We start from the raw sequence: 19,252 nt of genomic DNA on the forward strand, positions 1-19,252 counted from the left end.
ATAATATGTGATATGGAGTGGTGGTGGCGTAGTGGGCTAAAGCACATAACTGTTAATCAGAAGGTCGCTGGTTTGATCCCCACAGCCACCACCATTGTGTCCTTGAGCAAGGCACTTAACTCCAGGTTGCTCCAGGGGGATTGTCCCTGAAATAAGTGCACTGTAAGTCGCATTGATTAAAAGCGTCTGCCAAATGCATAAATGTAAATGTTATAAAACCGCAAAGGCTGCATTTGAATTGGGCTGCAAAATTAATCGAAATAAAATCGAAACCGCAATATGACCTTATGCGATTATTAAAATTGCTGCGATTTAATTAAATAAATATTCTGCTCCCTTCAAAGTTTATTTGCATTGCTCTGTCCAGTCTATATTAAGTTAGAGCATTGTTAGTGTTTTCAGAGCGGTCCACAACTCCCTCTCATGCTTAGAGTAACAGAAGTGCTCTGAGATTGGTTCCATTTGCTTACGTGCGCTAAACGCTTTTTCTTTCACTAAACTGGCGCATCCTGCATGAAGCGTTTTTTATTACTATCTGCAGAAGCAGCATCTCAGTCTCCACAAGGCACATGTATCATAATAATAATGCGGAATACAAGATGGGGTATAATTCAAACATCTTTATTAATTGATTGCTGAGCAAACAGCATTAACATAAACGCCTTTAGAGTCCAGAAACTTCTCTTCCTCCATTCTCCTGTCATTTGTTTACCTAAAGAGAGAGCGTGTCACCCTTATTACACTCCCTGCGGAAACAAGTAAAAGCGGAACTAATATTACCAACATCCAACAAAATGAAAAGGAACGTACATATAATAAATCTGTATTAAATGGTTAGTTACTATACTATAATGTATTACTAAATATAATAAAATAATGAATAAAAAAAAAAAAATGAAATGAAATGGTGACAAACTAACCAAAATTTTCACTTTAAATTTAATTACACCAATGGGTGATCAGTTCAACTTCAGTTTGAGGACTATCTTGTATACAGTACAAAATAATTTGTATAAGCCTACTAGTTTTTAAGGCGTAGAATAAAGAGTAACATTTATATTTTAAAATAATATTTTGTGTTTATTGCATTATTCAATCAACCAACATTATTTTTGACAGAAAAATCTAGGCAGCAACTATGGTTTTATCAACAGGGAAATTTAGTTAACAGTGACATTGAGCAGAAAGCTTATATATAACCAGTTTTGACAGAGCTGCTGATAAAAAAAGATAAATGATCAGCATCGATTGATGAGATGAAAAGGCAATTGGAGATCGGTATCGGATGTTAAAATCCTGATTGGAGCATCCCTAATATTCAAGTTGACTGTTTCAAAAACTAATGATGATGATTAGTGGACTGAGACCCTATCACAAAATGGACAAAAACAGGTGCATGGTGGATGGTAACATTTGGATATGAAGAAGACTTTGTTTCACTGTTAACATATTTATTTGTTTGTGGTTGAACTGAAAAAGGGTCTCAGTTTGGTTCTTTTTAAGAGGACTCAAGTGTGAAAACCCCAGCAGCCTTTTTGCAGTTGAACATGTGGAAAACATTACCATCATAATAACAGTCCAATATTTTTCAAAATAATCGCAATATGACTTATTGCCCAAATCGTGCAGCCCTAATTTGAATGAATTAAATAGTATGCATGCGCTGCTCGCTGCACTTACTTTATGTGCGCAGTGCTGTTCTATGTAGTGTAATACACATACTTGAAGCACGCATGATGCTAATGAGTGAGTGTTATATGAACAGTGCTCTAGATTCACTAATTTAACATTTGTGTAATTCCAAATATGCTTAGCTGCTAAAATTTACTATCCAAATCTAAAGTAACCTCAAAACACTGGGTTTTTGTGAACAGAAGATTGATTGTCCATTGTCAACTCTATTTCTTCCATTAATTTTCAGCCAAAATAAAGAACCGCATGATTATGCAGCATACAGGCTAAGCGGCTATTAAATAAATATGGTACTGTTTGAGAATAAAATAATAACAATAGTTGCTGTTGTTAATATTATACAAAAATATATTTCCCATATTCATTTCTTAACTTTTATTGGTTATCCGAAAAGTAATGATGAAAAGTGGGCTGAGACCGTTTCACAAAGTCAACAAAAACAAATGTGAAGATGATGTGAATTAATTTTTTCTCCTATGTTTAACTGTATTTTTATTTATTTATTTATTATTATTTAGTCTGGTTCTCTTTAAAAGTGTGAACGCCCTTTCTTGAACAGTATATCTATTGGAAGAAAGTTTGCCCATGACTTAATTTTGGTCAAAATGAAACACCTACTAGTTTTTTTAATGTTAATAATCTAATCGAATTTCAATTGCAATATTTTACATATTCGATTTTTTGACCAAAACTTGTTCAGCTTTAACACCGCTGCAACATTTTAGAATTTAGAATTGGACGATGGAAAATTAATTGAATTTGACAATGTTTTCAAGGTTCATGCCATCAAATCTTTGCAAGACATTTAGTTTTGTTTTAGACACTTAGTAAGAAAATATATGTTTGAGTCTGGTTCTGTAGCACTGTGAAACTGGGTTTTGATTAGTTTGCTTGACAACTGTAATTTCCTGAAATCCGTTCTGATTAGCTTTGTGTTTGTTTTGCAGGTGTAAGACGAAGTTGTATCCGGATGATCTCCCACGCACCAGTGTAGTCATTGTATTCCATAACGAAGCATGGACCACCCTGCTCCGAACAGTCCACAGCGTCATAGACCGGTCACCAAGACATCTGTTGGAGGAAATCGTGTTGGTGGATGATGCCAGCGAGAGAGGTGAGAGAATGTTTTGTTTTTGTTGTTGTTGTTGAACCCATTTCGTTGTTATTGAGGGCTTTTAAAGAGAATAGGCCGATGAGGTGTGTGTGTGGGTCAGATTTTTCCTTTAATGTGTTATGAACGTTTTTAATTAATAGTAAGAGGCAGATTCAGAGATGGCTTACTTCATCCAGTGTTTTCAGTAAACATAAAGGGAGATCACTTAATTGCCAATTTTTAGAGGGGCTGAAGTGAAAGATCTTACAATACAGTCCGCAAAAACATACAAGCAATTTTATGTATGAATGAATCCTGAACCATTGCATTAGTCTAAAAAATACTTGTCGTATTGCTTTTGTGGATATTTTTGAGGACAAATACAAACAGCTCACATTTATTTGTACATTGAACAGTTTTGTAAGTGTGGATGCATTAGCTTGTATTGGTTATAAATTAAATTAAATAATTCTATCATATATTACCCTCAAGTTGTTGCAAACCCTTATAACTTTCTTTCCTCTGTGGAACACAAAACGTGATGTTAGCGTGTCAGTCTCAGTCACAGTTCACTTTCATTGTATCTTTTTTTCTGTACAATGAAGGGGAATAGTGACTAAGATGAAGAAGAAGAATGTAATAGGGGTTTGAAACCTCATGAGGGTGAGTAAATGATGATAAAATTGTCATTTTTGGGTGAACTATCCCTTTAATATTAGAACATTTTAGTGTAGCGCTACAGAGACATGACATGGTTTTGTTTCCACTCTTTAGAAATGCCTGCATCATGTCACCTCCACTGTGTGCGTGTGCGTGTGTGTGTGTGTGCGCGCGCATGTGTGTGTGTGTGTGTGTGGAAGGGAACATTACACATCTGGTGGAAAAAGATGGCTGGTGACCTTGTTGAGTATTAACGTCAATCCTGAAATTTGAAGTGTTTATTGGGAAAGATTTACAGTAAGGAGAGAGAGTGCTGTTTATGTTAAAGAGATAGTTCACCCAAAAATGACTATTCTGTCATGATTTATTCACCCTCATGTCGTTCCAACCCCCGCAATACTTTTTTTCCTCAGTAAAACACAAAAGGATATGTTAGGCAGAATGTCAGCCTCAGTCACAATTCACTTCCACTGCATCTGCAATGAAAGTAAATAGTGGCTGTGCCTAACATATCCTTTTGTGAGTAAAAAGCTTTTGGAACAACATGAGGATGAGTAAATGATGACAGAATTGTAATTCCTGGGTGAACTATCCCTTTAAGTAGCTGGTGTCTCTGAGTAGATCTATTTTGTGTGTCTGCTGGCATGTGTGGGTGTGTAGCTCTAGTCCCTTTTATTATTATAATGTGCACTAACCTGTAATTTGGCTAGATTATAATATACTAATCTGTATATTAGTAAGTGTAATGAGTACATACCTGGAATTACACATTAAACCATACACACCTGAAGTAGCTCTGGCTTACCTGTGAGGTCTAAAGCTTATCGGGTGGCAGGGTTGTGTACCATGCTATAACTCTCAGTACAGGCTGGCAGCTGCTCTGTGCTTGTGACCCTGCATGCATGACCTCTGTGTGCCTTTGTCAGCCTTTTGCATCATGGGTGGTAGCTGCTGGAAGCCCTGTGTGAGTGGTCCGTGTGACCTGGTTCAGGGTGGAAAGCTCCCGGGTGAACATTCATTCACACATAGACAGCAGCGATCTAAAACGTTGCAATCACACATTGAAAGATCTACAAAAACACACACTCAAAAAAATATGACTCTATGTAGGTTTGCTTGCCTTTGCTGTAACTTTGAGAGCATAGGAATTATATTTTTGGGCTGTTTTGACACTTTTAGAAGAGCAGGACTGGGAAATGTTGCAAGCAAGTACAAATTGGCAGAGTATATGGGCTAACTGCTATAGTTCTGAAAATATGAAAGGATTATTTAATGTTTTTTCCTCTATGTACAGTACACTGAAAACGCTTTTTTAATGCTACCTTGTTTCAAATCACTGAAAATTAATTATTATCATTTTTTTAAGAAATTTAAATAACTTTGTTCTCTATGTCTCTAAATGTTTTCCATGTTTCAGTGTAACTGGTCTCAGATTAAAAAAACAAAACACTGAAACAAAAAGCACATTATTAATTCACATTAACTGAATTCTGAACAGCCTCTTATTAGTCTCACATTAAATTGGTTAGATTTCCTCATTTATGAATGTTCTTAACATCTGTTTTCTGAATGAAGCATGTCCCTTTTTAGTCTTTAGCCGCCTCTGTTTTAGCACTAACAAACTTGACATATTCATTGCTGTGTCAAGCTTTCAGGTGAATAATCAAATTAGTTGCATTAAAAGCTTTAACAGTAGTTCTACCTCGTGAAATTCAAGCAGAGTAAATCTTATAAATTGCAACTTTGCGATCATTTTCACCCAATTCAAAATAATTCCACACAAGAGACATTTATTTTCTCACACAGCATGGGTTGTAGGCTAATTGTCTGCCATGTTTATCCATCTCATTTTGACAGGAAATTATCAGGCCTGCTCATAAACATGGCTGTTTTCAAACAATCTGCTGACGTCTAATTTTATTGGCCAATTCGACTTTTCCGTTTGACTGATACATCGGACCATCTCTATGTAAAATAAAATTTAAAAAAAAATAGAGAAAACAGGTAATTTTCAGTGCAAAATAAAATATTAAAGTACACTTAGACTGTAATGGTGCGTTCACATACAACACGAAGAAATGTTTTGCCTCGCATTGCTCGCGCGAGTTTGACCGCTGGATTATAAATTGGTGTATAAACTTGCGTTCTACGACTTGATTTATAGTAAATAGTGATGGGCATTCCGGCTCTTTTCAGTGAGCCGGCTCTTTTAGCTCAGCTCAGCTCACCAAACGGCTCCAAACGGCTCTTTAAAAAAATATATGTTTTGTATTTTTTCAAGTCAAACAGTTTGCGATAGTTTCACAAACTTCAATTGGTGTTAAAACAATTCTAATTAAAATATTTAATTAAATCATACTCTACCTTAACCACAATGTATTTGAAAATGCATTGGTTTGTTAGGATAAATAATGCTATTAAACATTTGCATTTAAAGTATAACTTTAAATCGGGGGCTTCGCTTGAGATGAGCGTGAAGCGATCGCCTGTGTACCGCAACTGCTTTCGGGTCCTTGAATAACATATAACGTGCGAGTAATGGCAGTCGGTGAACTTTCTGGTGCCCTCCTAGTGTAAGATGGTATATGTATGTTTGGTTTTATGGTCAGTTTGTGTGTGTGTGTGTGTGTGTGTGCTTGGGTGTGCGGCTACAATAACTGTATTTACATCAGTATTCAGTCTGTAGATGAGAGACTGTAGAGACATTGACAGTGTGTTCATCCAGGAGTGTTTTGAAGTGTCATTCAGGCCAGTGACACACATACACTACCGGTCAAAAGTTTTGAAACACTGAAATTCTTTATTCTAATTTGTTTTTTTTTTCACATTTTAGAATAATAGTAAAGTGCCCATCTATGTTGGGCACTTATTGGCTGCTTTTCTTTATTATTTAGTCCAAGTCATCAATTTAAAAAAAAAAAGTTTTTTATTAAATGTTAGTTTTATAATTAATTAAATTAATATGGTGGCACAATTATATTTTTGTCTTCAAAATGAATTTCAAACATTTAAGCATACGCCTTCAGATCAAAAGATCATGAGAAACATTTCAGTCAAGTATTTCAAAAGTTTTGACTGGTATTGAACATGCATTCATTGCTAACCAATGTGACATTCTGACAGATGCAAAAAAGACATATGGATGCCTTCCTCCATCATACACACACTCTCATGCACTAGTTTGTGCAGTGATTGACTCCGCAGGTCACGTAAGGCATAAGAATATCTGTCAGCCCTCCCTCTCTCCTCCCTCATCTGAGCTAATCTGTCGCTCCTGTGGAGAGATAAAGACCCAAATTCTTCCTCTCATCTTACTGACGCTCAATTTTGTCCTCTAATGATGTCCTCTCTTGCTCTCCTCCTCTCTCGTTCAGCCACTCTCTCCTCCCCCTAATTTCCACTTAAATGATTAGTGGAATATGCTGAGACATTGATTTACAGGTGCATAGATTTAGACACGTGTAGATACAGACTGCTCTCACTGTGAAATCGGAAAGAGTAGGCCGACTTTTCTTCAAACAACATGTGTGATAATGTTGGTATATACAGTATACAGTGAGTGTTGAATTCCTTTGACTGCAGTATCCATTTTACTTCATTAAACATATTTTCCTTTAAAACCAAAATGTAATGCAATTTGCAACAATTTAGCTTCCATAATTACACAGGATGATATTGCTCTTATGCAGCTGATCTATTAATAGGAAGTTAATATTGATTCACTTTTTTAGCCATGAACGAAACTAATCAGCTCTGAGGTGATCACAACATAATACACTTTGATTTGAAGCAACAACAAAAAAAGGGAAAATATGAAAAAAATAGAAAAAGACAAAGGTACAATGCTTTGTATTTAAAGTTTTTCATGAGGGAATTAACTACAATCCTATGAAGCATGGCAAAAGATTGATTAAAAACGATTGATATAAAGTTGATCATTATAAGTATAGAAGCAATATATGTTACTTTTATTGCAATATACACTCACCTAAAGGATTATTAGGAACACCTGTTCAATTTCTCATTAATGCAATTATCTAATCAACCAATCACATGGCAGTTGCTTCAATGCATTTAGGGGTGTGGTCTGGTCAAGACAATCTCCTGAACTCCAAACTGAATGTCAGAATGGGAAAGAAAGGTGATTTAAGCAATTTTGAGCATGGCATGGTTGTTGGTGCCAGACGGGCCGGTCTGAGTATTTCACAATCTGCTCAGTTACTGGGATTTTCACGCACAACCATTTCTAGGGTTTACAAAGAATGGTGTGAAAAGGAAAAACATCCAGTATGCGGCAGTCCTGTGGGCGAAAATGCCTTGTTGATGCTAGAGGTCAGAGGAGAATGGGCCGACTGATTCAAGCTGATAGAAGAGCAACTTTGCCTGAAATAACCACTCGTTACAACCGAGGTATGCAGCAAAGCATTTGTGAAGCCACAACACGCACAACCTTGAGGCGGATGGGCTACAACAGCAGAAGACCCCACCGGGTACCACTCATCTCCACTACAAATAGGAAAAAGAGGCTACAATTTGCAAGAGCTCACCAAAATTGGACAGTTGAAGACTGGAAAAATGTTGCCTGGTCTGATGAGTCTCGATTTCTGTTGAGACATTCAGATGGTAGAGTCAGAATTTGGCGTAAACAGAATGAGAACATGGATCCATCATGCCTTGTTACCACTGTGCAGGCTGGTGGTGGTGGTGTAATGGTGTGGCGGATGTTTTCTTGGCACACTTTAGGCCCCTTAGTGCCAATTGGGCATCGTTTAAATGTCACGGCCTATATGAGCATTGTTTCTGACCATGTCCATCCCTTTATGGCCACCATGTACCCATCCTCTGATGGCTACTTCCAGCAGGATAATGCACCATGTCACAAAGCTCAAATCATTTCAAATTGGTTTCTTGAACATGACAATGAGTTGAATTAAAATGGCCCCCACAGTCACCAGATCTCAACCCAATAGAGCATCTTTGGGATGTGGTGGAACGGGAGCTTCGTGCCCTGGATGTGCATCCCACAAATCTCCATCAACTGCAAGATGCTATCCTATCAATATGGGCCAACATTTCTAAAGAATGCTTTCAGCACCTTGTTGAATCAATGCCACGTAGAATTAAGGCAGTTCTGAAGGCGAAAGGGGGTCAAACACAGTATTAGTATGTTGTTCCTAATAATCCTTTAGGTGAGTGTATTCAGATATATAAAAACATATAAGTAGTTTGAGCGTGTATGGAAACAGACTCCTTTACTGCAGAGCTCTTTTGGTGCACTTTGTTTGCCATGATTCTCCTTCTCTGCATCATGCATACTGTTGCTCTCTTTAAAGTCAGAAACATTTAATAAGAAAGAAAACAGATCCTTTTTGATTTTATGTTGTCTTTAAGTGTGCTGGTCATGTCTTGTCTTGTCTGCTGTTATAGAGAGAAACAGGAGATTACTAGACAATCTGGTTGTTGGTATGACAAATCCCTGCCGCTTTTGCTGCCTTTGTAGTTCAGAGTGTTCTGCTCCCCATATCACACCTCAAATAAAGAATGAGAAAGCAGATAATTGTACAGACATGTCCTCTTGTCAAATGACTGGATCTGTATATGTGTGGCATGTATATAACTTTTTCTAAAAGTTTATGGTTTTTGGAGAAACATACAGATCTTAGTATATAAAATATTTAAATTTAGTTGTTTGTTTAAAGGGATAGTTCACCTAAAAATTGTCATTACCAACTCAATGTGATATAATGTGATTTTAGCTGTTTTGTTTAGCTGAGGTGTGTGAATGTAGCCAAGATAATACATATATTGTGTAAGTGACAGTTATTTCAATTAAAAGTTGAAAAATGAAAATTGTCAGTCCAAATGCATTTTGTTCTTCTGTAGAACACAAAACGAGTTATTTAGCTAAATGTCCTTTTACATTCTGTTGTTCTTTTTTTAAACAATGGAAGTGGATACTAGCATGGTCCAAAAATCACACACACACACACACACACACACACACACAAATGTATTGTGTTGAGTCAATGAAATGAGAATCTTAATTTTTCCCTGAACTGTCCTTTTAATTAACTGTCACTGACAAATATGTATTTCCTTGGTTAAGATGTGCCAAAGAGCATACTGTAAACGAAATGGCGAACAACTGTTTGACTGGGTTCCTCTATGTTTCTTTTCATGCTTTCAGTTTGACCTCAATATATCTGAAAACCCATGGTTCTAGCTTGTTTGGCACACTGGGCGAAACCACTTCAACACACCCCCAAAGTGGGGGCGGGGGTTAATACTGTGCCTCTAATAACTCCAAATTGAACTGCAAAAATAATGTTTTAAAACTGGTTTCTTTAAACACTTGTAAGGCGGGGTGCCACTCATAGGCAAAGGGCAAATGTATGATCTTTGAGAAAATCAACATATAACTTTCCCACAATTAGCAACTCTTCCTGAGGCACCACACCCCACTGAGCAAAGATTGAAAATTCACACCTCATTGTTGCTCTTCCACATCTGTCCCATTCTCTCCTCTCTCCTCCTCATCCATTCCCCTTCAGCTCAGAATCACCTCAAAATCACCTAAGATCTGTATTTAACAAAAGTCTATATCTGATGTATACAAATAATGTAACTAGTGTACCATGTTTGGTATCATTTAAAATGTCTCAGTGCATCTGGTATAGTGTTCTTATTCCCAGGTTTGTAAAACTTAATGACAGCAAAGTTATAAGGTCTTATATAAGGTGCCAAATACTGAATAATTCTGGAGGTCTATCCCCCTCCTTGAAGGTTTAACACCAGGATGTCAAGAACCTATTCACCCCCAAATTCTCATTGTTCAAAGGATAATACCGTTTGGTACACAATGTGTATACTGTCTGAATATTTAAGGAGGGCTCGCACAGAGCTCAGGGTTCTCTGTAGTCAGACGATCCCACACAGTTTACTGTGTGTAGTTTATATCAGGTAATTGCAATTTGAATTTCTTATGTTTTGATAAAACGTCTAAATTTGACGTATTACTGTCTCATTGGAATTGATGAATTTCTTATGTTACCTGGTCAATAAATTGTAAACATTTGATTTTATTCTTACTGACTCTGAAATTGTTTTCCCAAGCAGATTAAACGATTCGTATGTTACCGCAAGTCTGCGTCAGATTAGTGACTACTAATATTTGGCATCAATTCAAGTGTACTTGGTTTGCAAAGTCAAAAAGGGAATTTCCGTTTAGAACAGCAAATGCTGCTTGACCAATCTAAATTCGGGTGTGTCTTACCTCTGTTTTAATTTGATGTTTCTCCAGATAAGTGTATGTAGGAAACCACGCATGGCCAATCCAAAGCTATTACAAGAGAAGTTATGTTGGTCAATTTACATCTGTAATAGTGGCCGTGATCTCTACTGAAGAAAACGTTAAGTTAAATTCAAGTGTATGCAATTCAATGGGGGCTATACTGAAGTATCTTTGATTGTGTAAACGTGAATGTGACCGAACTTAGGTATATAGCAATTACCTCTGTTTGATGATGAAAACTGACCGCTTGTGATCGTGAGACCCGCAGTTTAGAGAAAAACACACAAGGACCTCAAAGCGACATAGTTTCCTAATCTGAACGGGTAAAATATAATCAAAGAGTTAAAAAGAATAATCAAACATTCACTCACTTTTAATGATACTCAGATATCATTAAAACCTTTTTCATTTATGGAGTCAGATGAAATAACGAGGTAATACATAAGAGAAAATGTATTTCATTTAATCCTGTTGTGTTGCGTAAAAAGAAAGACAGTAACGCGCAGAGACCTTCACCCGTATTATTGGAGACCGCCATTGGGCCGATAAACAGGCTTACACACTCCTCCTGTCTGCCATTGGTTGAATAAACAGATAGTCCCGTCCCACAACACTTGCCATTGGTTGACCCAGTGTTGCTGTTTCGAGCTGATGGGGATGCTCAAAGAAACAGAGCAATGTTTTGAAAGTGCTACAGTGTTCCTAAAAATAGCTTACTTATAGTTGACTCTGCATTTTAAGCTGGGATATGAGAAAAAATTACATACTTCAGCTTTAAGATGACTGCTGTTTCTGAGGATGTTGATCCTCTTGTAGAAATAGTTGTAGAGAAGCTGCGAGCTGTTAAAAACATCATTGGCAACGTGAACTGAGCCTCCCACTGCAGATGCTGATGTAGAGCAATACTTGATTAATGATTGTGCCAGACTAAAATCACACAGCAAGACAAAGTGAAAGCTTGATATTGTGGATTATGTGTTAGTAAGCAGTCATTTATCCCAAGTGATTTATAGTACTCTTATTAAAAGGACAACCTCTGTGGAGCAACCTGGGCTTGTGCCTTGTTCAAGGACACAAAGATGCTCTTCTCTTAAATTCTTTGCTAGTATTGTAGTGCAGTGGAGTATTTTAGTTTACAAAAATTTTTTTTACTATTTTCTTAGTAATCATTTTTGTTAAAGGTTATGTGTGTAACTTTGTTGAAATACAACTATCCCAACTTAATATGCAGAGAAAACTGCAATTAAGTAATTTAATTTGTAGATTGATTTACCAGAAAAGTGTAAACACTGTGCCCCTGTGGAATTTTAAACATTCCTCTGTTTGTTTGGGTATCACAATGGTAGGGGTGGGTGATATTACCAAAATCCTATATCACAATGTGTAATGTTTCTGAAGAATCAATAAAATTGTATTATATATTAAGCCATGTTGCGCTGAGTAATTTTGAGAATAAATACTTTATAAATGAAAACTTCTTATTATTGTTATTATTATTATTATGTTGTTATTATTTCCTCAAGAAACTTAACATCTTCTCAAAGCAATGCAAAACGTTAAATAACATATAAATAATGAAAATATATCCATAAATAGCATCTTTGTCTTTTTAGTCATCTCTATAAAGAAAATATAAAATATCTGAAGGAAAATATGTCTGGTTTGTTTCCTGATACCAAACATTATTTGAACAGAATTTTAGAAAGGGTTTTGATGTGTATTTTAAGAACACTTGACATTGAGAGAAACCAGAATGAGTAGTGGGTGTAGTCTGCCCTTTTTCTGTCACAGGAGCACAAATGAAGGGACTGAAATGACTTCAAGACCTGCATGCACTTGCTTGTTTCAGACTGCATGTGCAACACTTGCACTACACAGCTGCGCGTGTTTGGATGGGAGGCATGTTTGGAGTGCGGGATGAAACTCATTGAATTTTCCTTGGTGGTCGCTCAAGTTAAATTTCATGCTGCAGAAGCAGATTCAGTGCCATTTTTATCGCGTTCTTGACAAGCTTTTTATCTAATGACACATGAAAAACTTTCATTATTTTCTTTGTTTCATTATTTATTTCATTATCTGTGTTTTATTATTTCTACCAGTCTCACGTGAAGCCCTGACCACTGGATATATAGTCACACATGGATATATAGACATACACAATGTTCAAACCTTGCAAATCGCCATTTTCTGCTCTGTACTGCGTTTTCTAAAGTCAAACCAATACCACACCATGGAGGACTCACTTTTTCCTTCATAATTTCCTCTCATCTTCTCATTCAAATTAATTTGAGGATCGAGCAGTTGCTCCACCTTCCTCCATTAATCTGATAGAGTGTATAATGCATGTGTGTTATTTGATGTACACATTTCTCTTGTGGCAATTTTGCATTACCGCGATAGAGACGATAATCCAAAATGTATACCGGCTGGTAAATTTCTACCGGTTTAACATGTCTATCGCTACCCCTAACCAATCGGTCTATTGTATGTACTTTTGGCTTAGCCAAAAGTGTGAACTTGGGCAAGGACTGTCTGTTTGGTCAACCAATGGCAGATATACTTCAACTTAATGATAACATCTTGTAAACTATCAGCCAAGATCTTTAACCACTAAGCCAGATTACCCCTTGTTACATGTGTATTTTTTTTTTTTATGTTTCCTGTGTACAATTTCATGTTGGTTTTCCCTGTGTGCATGTAGACTTTCTGAAGCGGCAATTGGAGCAATACATGCGGAAATTGGAGGTGCCCGTTAGGGTGGTACGGATGGAGCAGCGTTCTGGTCTGATTCGTGCACGTTTGAAGGGGGCGGCCCTCTCTACAGGTCAGGTGATTACCTTCCTGGATGCCCACTGTGAGTGCACCATTGGTTGGCTGGAGCCTCTACTCTCTCGCATCAAACTTGACAAGTAAGCACTGCAAGTCCCAAGATGCAACGCTCTAGTCTAAGATTTGATGGTTGATATGTACTTGCTTTAAGATTTGGACATTGTAAAGAAGTGAAGCACTGCAAAGTATAAATCTATTAAGACACATGGAGATTAAATCACTACCAATATTATCATGTCTATGTGTATGTGTATGGGGGTTTGTTTTGGTTCTCCACTGATAAAACATTAACCAGAAGTGATGTTCTCAACTCAAGTGTCTTCTCAAACGTATAACCCCAGTGTTTTTGCCCTAGCCTTGAGCAATGTTTTATGTAGATGGCATATCAAGTTAAAAACAGTTCATCAAAATGCGTCTCGAAACCGTTGCATTCGGTTTCATTCTGTTGCATGCTGTCCAGCTTTTTTGAAAATAAGATTGTGTCCTGTGTGAACGCTTCATAAGAAACATTGCAGTGTGGTAGATACGACACTAAATGTGACAAATAGAAATGTGCTATTATGCCATTTATGAAAATGCTTACATTTTTTATCCCTACCATATATATATATATATATATATATATATATATATATATATATATATATATATATATATATACACACACACACAATGGCAGCCAAAAGTTTAATAATGTACAGATTTTGCTGTTTTGGAAGGAAATTGGTACTTTAATTCACCAAAGTGGCATTCAACTATCACAAAGTATAGCCAGGACATTACTAATGTAAAAAACATCACCATCACTATTTGAAAAAAGTAATTTTTCATCAAATCATCAGACCCATTTCCAGCAGCCATCACTCCAACACCTTATCCTTCAGTAATCATGATAAATTGCTAATTTGGTACTGGAAATTCACTTGCCATTATATCAAACACAGCTGAAACCTATTTGGTTTGTTAAATGAAGCTCTTTGTGTTTGCAGTATGCAACAGATTAGCATGTCTCAAGGTCAATATTAGGTCAAAAATGGCAAAAAAGAAACAGCTTTCTCTAGAAACTCATCAGTCAATCATTGTTTTGAGGAATGAAGGCTATACAATGCTTGATACTGCCAAAAACTGAAGATTTCATACAAATTTGTACACCACAGTCTTCAAAGACAAAGGACAACTGGCTCTAACAAGGACAGAAAGAGATGTAGAAGGTCAGATGTACAACTAAACAAGAGGATAAGTACATCAGAATCTCTAGTTTGAGAAATAGACGTCTCACATGTCTTCAGCTGACAGCTTCAATGAATTCTACTTTTGAAACATAAAAACTAAAAGAAAATTTTAGAGTGGGTAAAGAAACAGACATTAGACAACAGATAATTGGAAAAGAGTGTTATGGATCTTAACCCTCTGGAGTCGACAGACGCGCTGGCGCATCCTGCTTGATATTTTCATCATTACAGCGGAAACAACTTAAAATACTCATTCGTTTTCTATGGCAGCCATCATCTCTTGGTGGCGAGAAGATGCTTCTTGTGCGGTGTGGGTGTCAGAGGAAAGTTCAAGTGTGGGCAATATTATGGTAATGAGCTTTGACAGCGAAGTCTAGAGAACACAACAGTGTAAACTTTAGTTCCCACCAAACATTAGTTCTGAAGACAAAATGGAGGAGAAACTGATTATTGCCGTGGTGGATTTTCCTGTGATATATGATCTGTCCCTTTTGCTTACAGGAATATATATATATATATATATATATATATATATATATATATATATATATATATATATATATATATATATATATATATATATATATAAAACAATGCGTGGACAAAGGTGTCTGAAACTGTTGGTGTGCCAGGTGAATTGATGAAGTGGATATTAAGGTTTATATAATATTATATAATAATATATAACAAATTTTAATGAGGATATACGCTACTTGTGACATGTTTGCAAAAAGATACCGGTTGACATGTCTGGATGTTTTGTGGCCCCTTTAAATACAGTTCACAAAACCAAGCATTGCGGACAAATGTTGCCGCCTATTTCAACTTCGATACCGTTGTTGGCAGGGCAGCCAGAGCGAATATTGACGCACTCGACGCCTCTGGTCTGAACGCACGGTTAGACATCATTAGAGACTATAAAGGGTCTACTTTTATTTGTGTACACTCACAATAACAACAAAACCTTGTGCTTTTGTAAAATAAAGAAAATAAAAAGGGTGAGCTTTCAGCAGTGTCCGTTTTCGCGAGCATATTTCAGAAACATGTCACAAAAATGAACTGAAACTCCGCAAATACTTATTACACAAACATGAAACATATGTCTAAAGAAAGCTTAAGATTTCTATTTTTAAATAAAACAATTCAAATTTAAAACAAATATTCTCCTGCAATGTAATCTGTATGACACAAAGCGATGTACAGTTTTTACTGGTTCATCTAATTATAGGCAATGTGATCACACCCACGAGCAGAGCGCGCCATTCATACGCTAATGTACTGAGACGATCAAGGCAAATGGTAAACTCCACCAACTGTGCCTTAAAAACAAAGTTATTCACTTTTCTGCATGTTTGTAATGATACACAGGTGAGGAAACTCCTAGATAGTAAGGAAGAGTTAACATTTTCCTCAGAAGAAGAGCGGGATTCCGATGACCATTTATATTTTTAAAGGGAGACTTTATCCATCCGAGGATACAATTTTTGACGAGTAAGTCATTTAGTTTTCTTTAGTTGACATGCTATTTTATATAAACATGTACATATTTTACTAGTGGGACTGTTTCCAGACTTGCCAGCCAGGATTCAGAGTATCGACATTTGAAATATGACTCCTAATAGGCAAGTTTTAGCTACATTTAAATGCTGTTTCGGCTGAAGCAGGTATTTAAATTGTATGCTGTATGATATAAATATGATATGTAATATGATCTAAAATTATATGAATGTTTATAATATATTTTATCTAGTGTTTATGCTGCCTCATTATCATAAATGCTTGTGCTTGCAAATATCTGTTCAGGTGTAAATTAGTAAAATGCACTTTAAATATGACCATATAAGAAAATCAGCATATTATAATGATTTCTGAAGGATCATGTGACACTGAAGACTGCAGTAATGATGCTGAAAATTCAGCTTTGATCACAAATTGTATTTTACAATATATTCAAATAGAAAACTGTTCTTTTAAATTGTAAAATGAGTTCACACAATGTTTTTACTGTATTTTGGATCAAATAAATGCAGTCTTGGTGAGCAGAAGAGACTTCTTTTAATGGTAGTGAAGGTCTAAAATTAAGTTAAGTCTTTATGTAAAGAAAATATATAGTCAGATTACTTTTTAACTTAAAACTTGATTTGGATCATTAAGTCTCCTCACATTCATTCTCTCTCTGTCACATTCCTCATTGATAGGCCCAGGGGAGGGGCTTTTGTCTCCTCAGGTGTGAATTACAATCCATATTCATGATAGTTCACACCTCCTCGCATATTACCATTCAACACTAAAATTGTCATACAAAAGTTAAATTACTATATTGTTTTGTATGTATGCGTGATCAGGATGATTTTCACATCATTTTGTAGCAAAAACTCTATGGTTTTTTCAAAAACCATGCATAAACGTTATTTTCTCAAAAATACAAACCTGTACATACATGTTGCTCACATATTATTGTAGCCCAGTTTGTGCTGAATACAGTGTTATCAGACTTTAGCCATTAATATGTTTTTAAGCAACTGAAAAAAGCACAAATGTCAAGGCATGTCAAAACTTTTCCAGGGACCAAAACACCCTCTGACCCCAGAGGGTTAATATGTTTTTAAGCAACTAAAAAAAGAACAAATGTCAAGGCATGTCAAAATTCTCCAGGGCCCAAAACACCCTCAAAACCCAGAAGGTTAACCCCATTGAGCTTTTGTGGGATCAGCTAGACTGTAAGGTGTGTGAGAAGTGCCCGACAAGATGTATGGCAAGTGCTACAGGAAGCATGAGGTGAAATGTCACCTGAGTTTCTGGATAAACTGAATGCCAAGGATCTGTCAATGCTGAATGTGGTGGATGTTTTGATGAGAACTCTTTGAAGTAGTTTAAGAAGTTCTGAAATTGTTTTTTTTAGAGTGACTTTTTGTCACAGACTTTTTAGAGGCAGTTGTCCTTTGTCTTTGAAGACTGTAGTGTACAACTTTGTATGAAATCTTGAGGTTTTGGCCAATTCCAAGCTTTGTATAGCCTTCATTCCTCAAAACATTATTAGTAAATTTTCACGTTATTAATGTCCTAACTATACATTGTATATAAAAGTATTATAAAAGTATATATACATTTATATTTTCAGCTTTAGTGTGTCAATAGGACATTTTAGACTCCCAAACATTTCTTTTGCAAATAGAATCATTCATTCAGCTATCATTCAGAAACTCACCAGCCGATGAGAACTCCTCCCTGTTAGCCCTGCCCACACGTTTTGTGTCAGAACTGCAAATGAAAACTTAGGGATCGTAAATGAAAACTTTGGAAGAATGACTGAAAATGCAAGCAGCACATTCGTTAAACCTGTTCAGCAAACGCAAGCAAAGAATATCGTTACCAAAGAATGTTGTTTATTTGAAGACTAAGTTTACATTTTGCCTCTGATTTTGGAAATTTAGAATTTAGGAAAGAAATGTGTGCCTGGAGTTCTTCAGCTCTAGTGTGTGTGTGTGTGTGTGTGTGTGTGTGTGTGTGTGTGTGTGTGTGTGTGTGTGTGTGTGATCTATCATCACTGGCAGTGTTAGCTTCACAGTTGGCTGCTTTGTGCTGATTGATGACACTGGTTTAGAGAGATGCACCCTCTGATTTGTGTCTTCATGAGTTAAGTTAGGTGTATGTCTGAGTCTGTGCCAGCACATTTGAAAAATAAAAAAAGCTATTCTATGTCAGACAGAACTCATTAAGTCACTGTGGTGGTTGAGGCAGTCTTTGTCAAGACAGCCAATATCATGTTGTGTGTGTTTCACAGGAAAACAGTAGTGTGTCCCATCATTGATGTGATCAGCGATGACACATTCGAATACATGGCGGGGTCCGATATGACATATGGAGGGTTCAACTGGAAGCTGAACTTCCGCTGGTATCCTGTTCCACAAAGAGAGATGGACCGCAGAAAAGGAGACAGAACACTGCCTGTCAGGTAACAAACACTGTATATATACATGCTCTTTAAAAGGTTTGTTTGCGAAATCAGACAATAGCCGACTTTTCACTCTCTCCAACACTCACTTTTGACTGTCATATTTCTCCCCCTAGTGGCAGTCGTGATGCACTGCAAAAGTATTGACACCCACACACATACTTTACGTGTAATATGTTGTCAAAAAAATGTATAGATGATGCAAAAATGCCACGATCAACCTTAAACAGGCACAACGTAATTCATTAATTCATATTTTTTTTTAAAGAAATAACAACTTCAGACCTCTGATGGCATTCTTTTGATTCTAGTAATGTTCAAAAAAGCACAATCCCTTACTACTCATACTATTTTTGAAGTGTGCAGTGTGTACAGTATACAGTATACAAGCCTTTGGAAATGTTCTATATGAATGGAATATGTGGATGACTAAATACATTTGCCAAAATGCTCAATACACAACATAGTATACCGTGTGGCATACTTTATTCACAATGCAC

General features: G+C 36.4%; 1 protein-coding gene across 1 annotated transcript in view; it reads left to right on the top strand.

Moving 5' to 3' along the window:
• The window catches only part of LOC127658329 (polypeptide N-acetylgalactosaminyltransferase 1), a 133,506-nt gene that overhangs the window by 101,392 nt on the left and 12,862 nt on the right, over positions 1-19,252 (top strand). The window contains exons 5-7 of the mRNA XM_052147565.1: positions 2,640-2,806; positions 13,438-13,645; positions 18,582-18,752. Coding sequence (XP_052003525.1) covers positions 2,640-2,806; positions 13,438-13,645; positions 18,582-18,752 — 546 coding nt within the window. The remainder of the gene's footprint in view (positions 1-2,639; positions 2,807-13,437; positions 13,646-18,581; positions 18,753-19,252) is intronic.

The sequence above is a fragment of the Xyrauchen texanus genome, chromosome 17 (genome assembly GCF_025860055.1).
Source record: "Xyrauchen texanus isolate HMW12.3.18 chromosome 17, RBS_HiC_50CHRs, whole genome shotgun sequence".
Classification (NCBI taxonomy): domain Eukaryota; kingdom Metazoa; phylum Chordata; class Actinopteri; order Cypriniformes; family Catostomidae; genus Xyrauchen; species Xyrauchen texanus.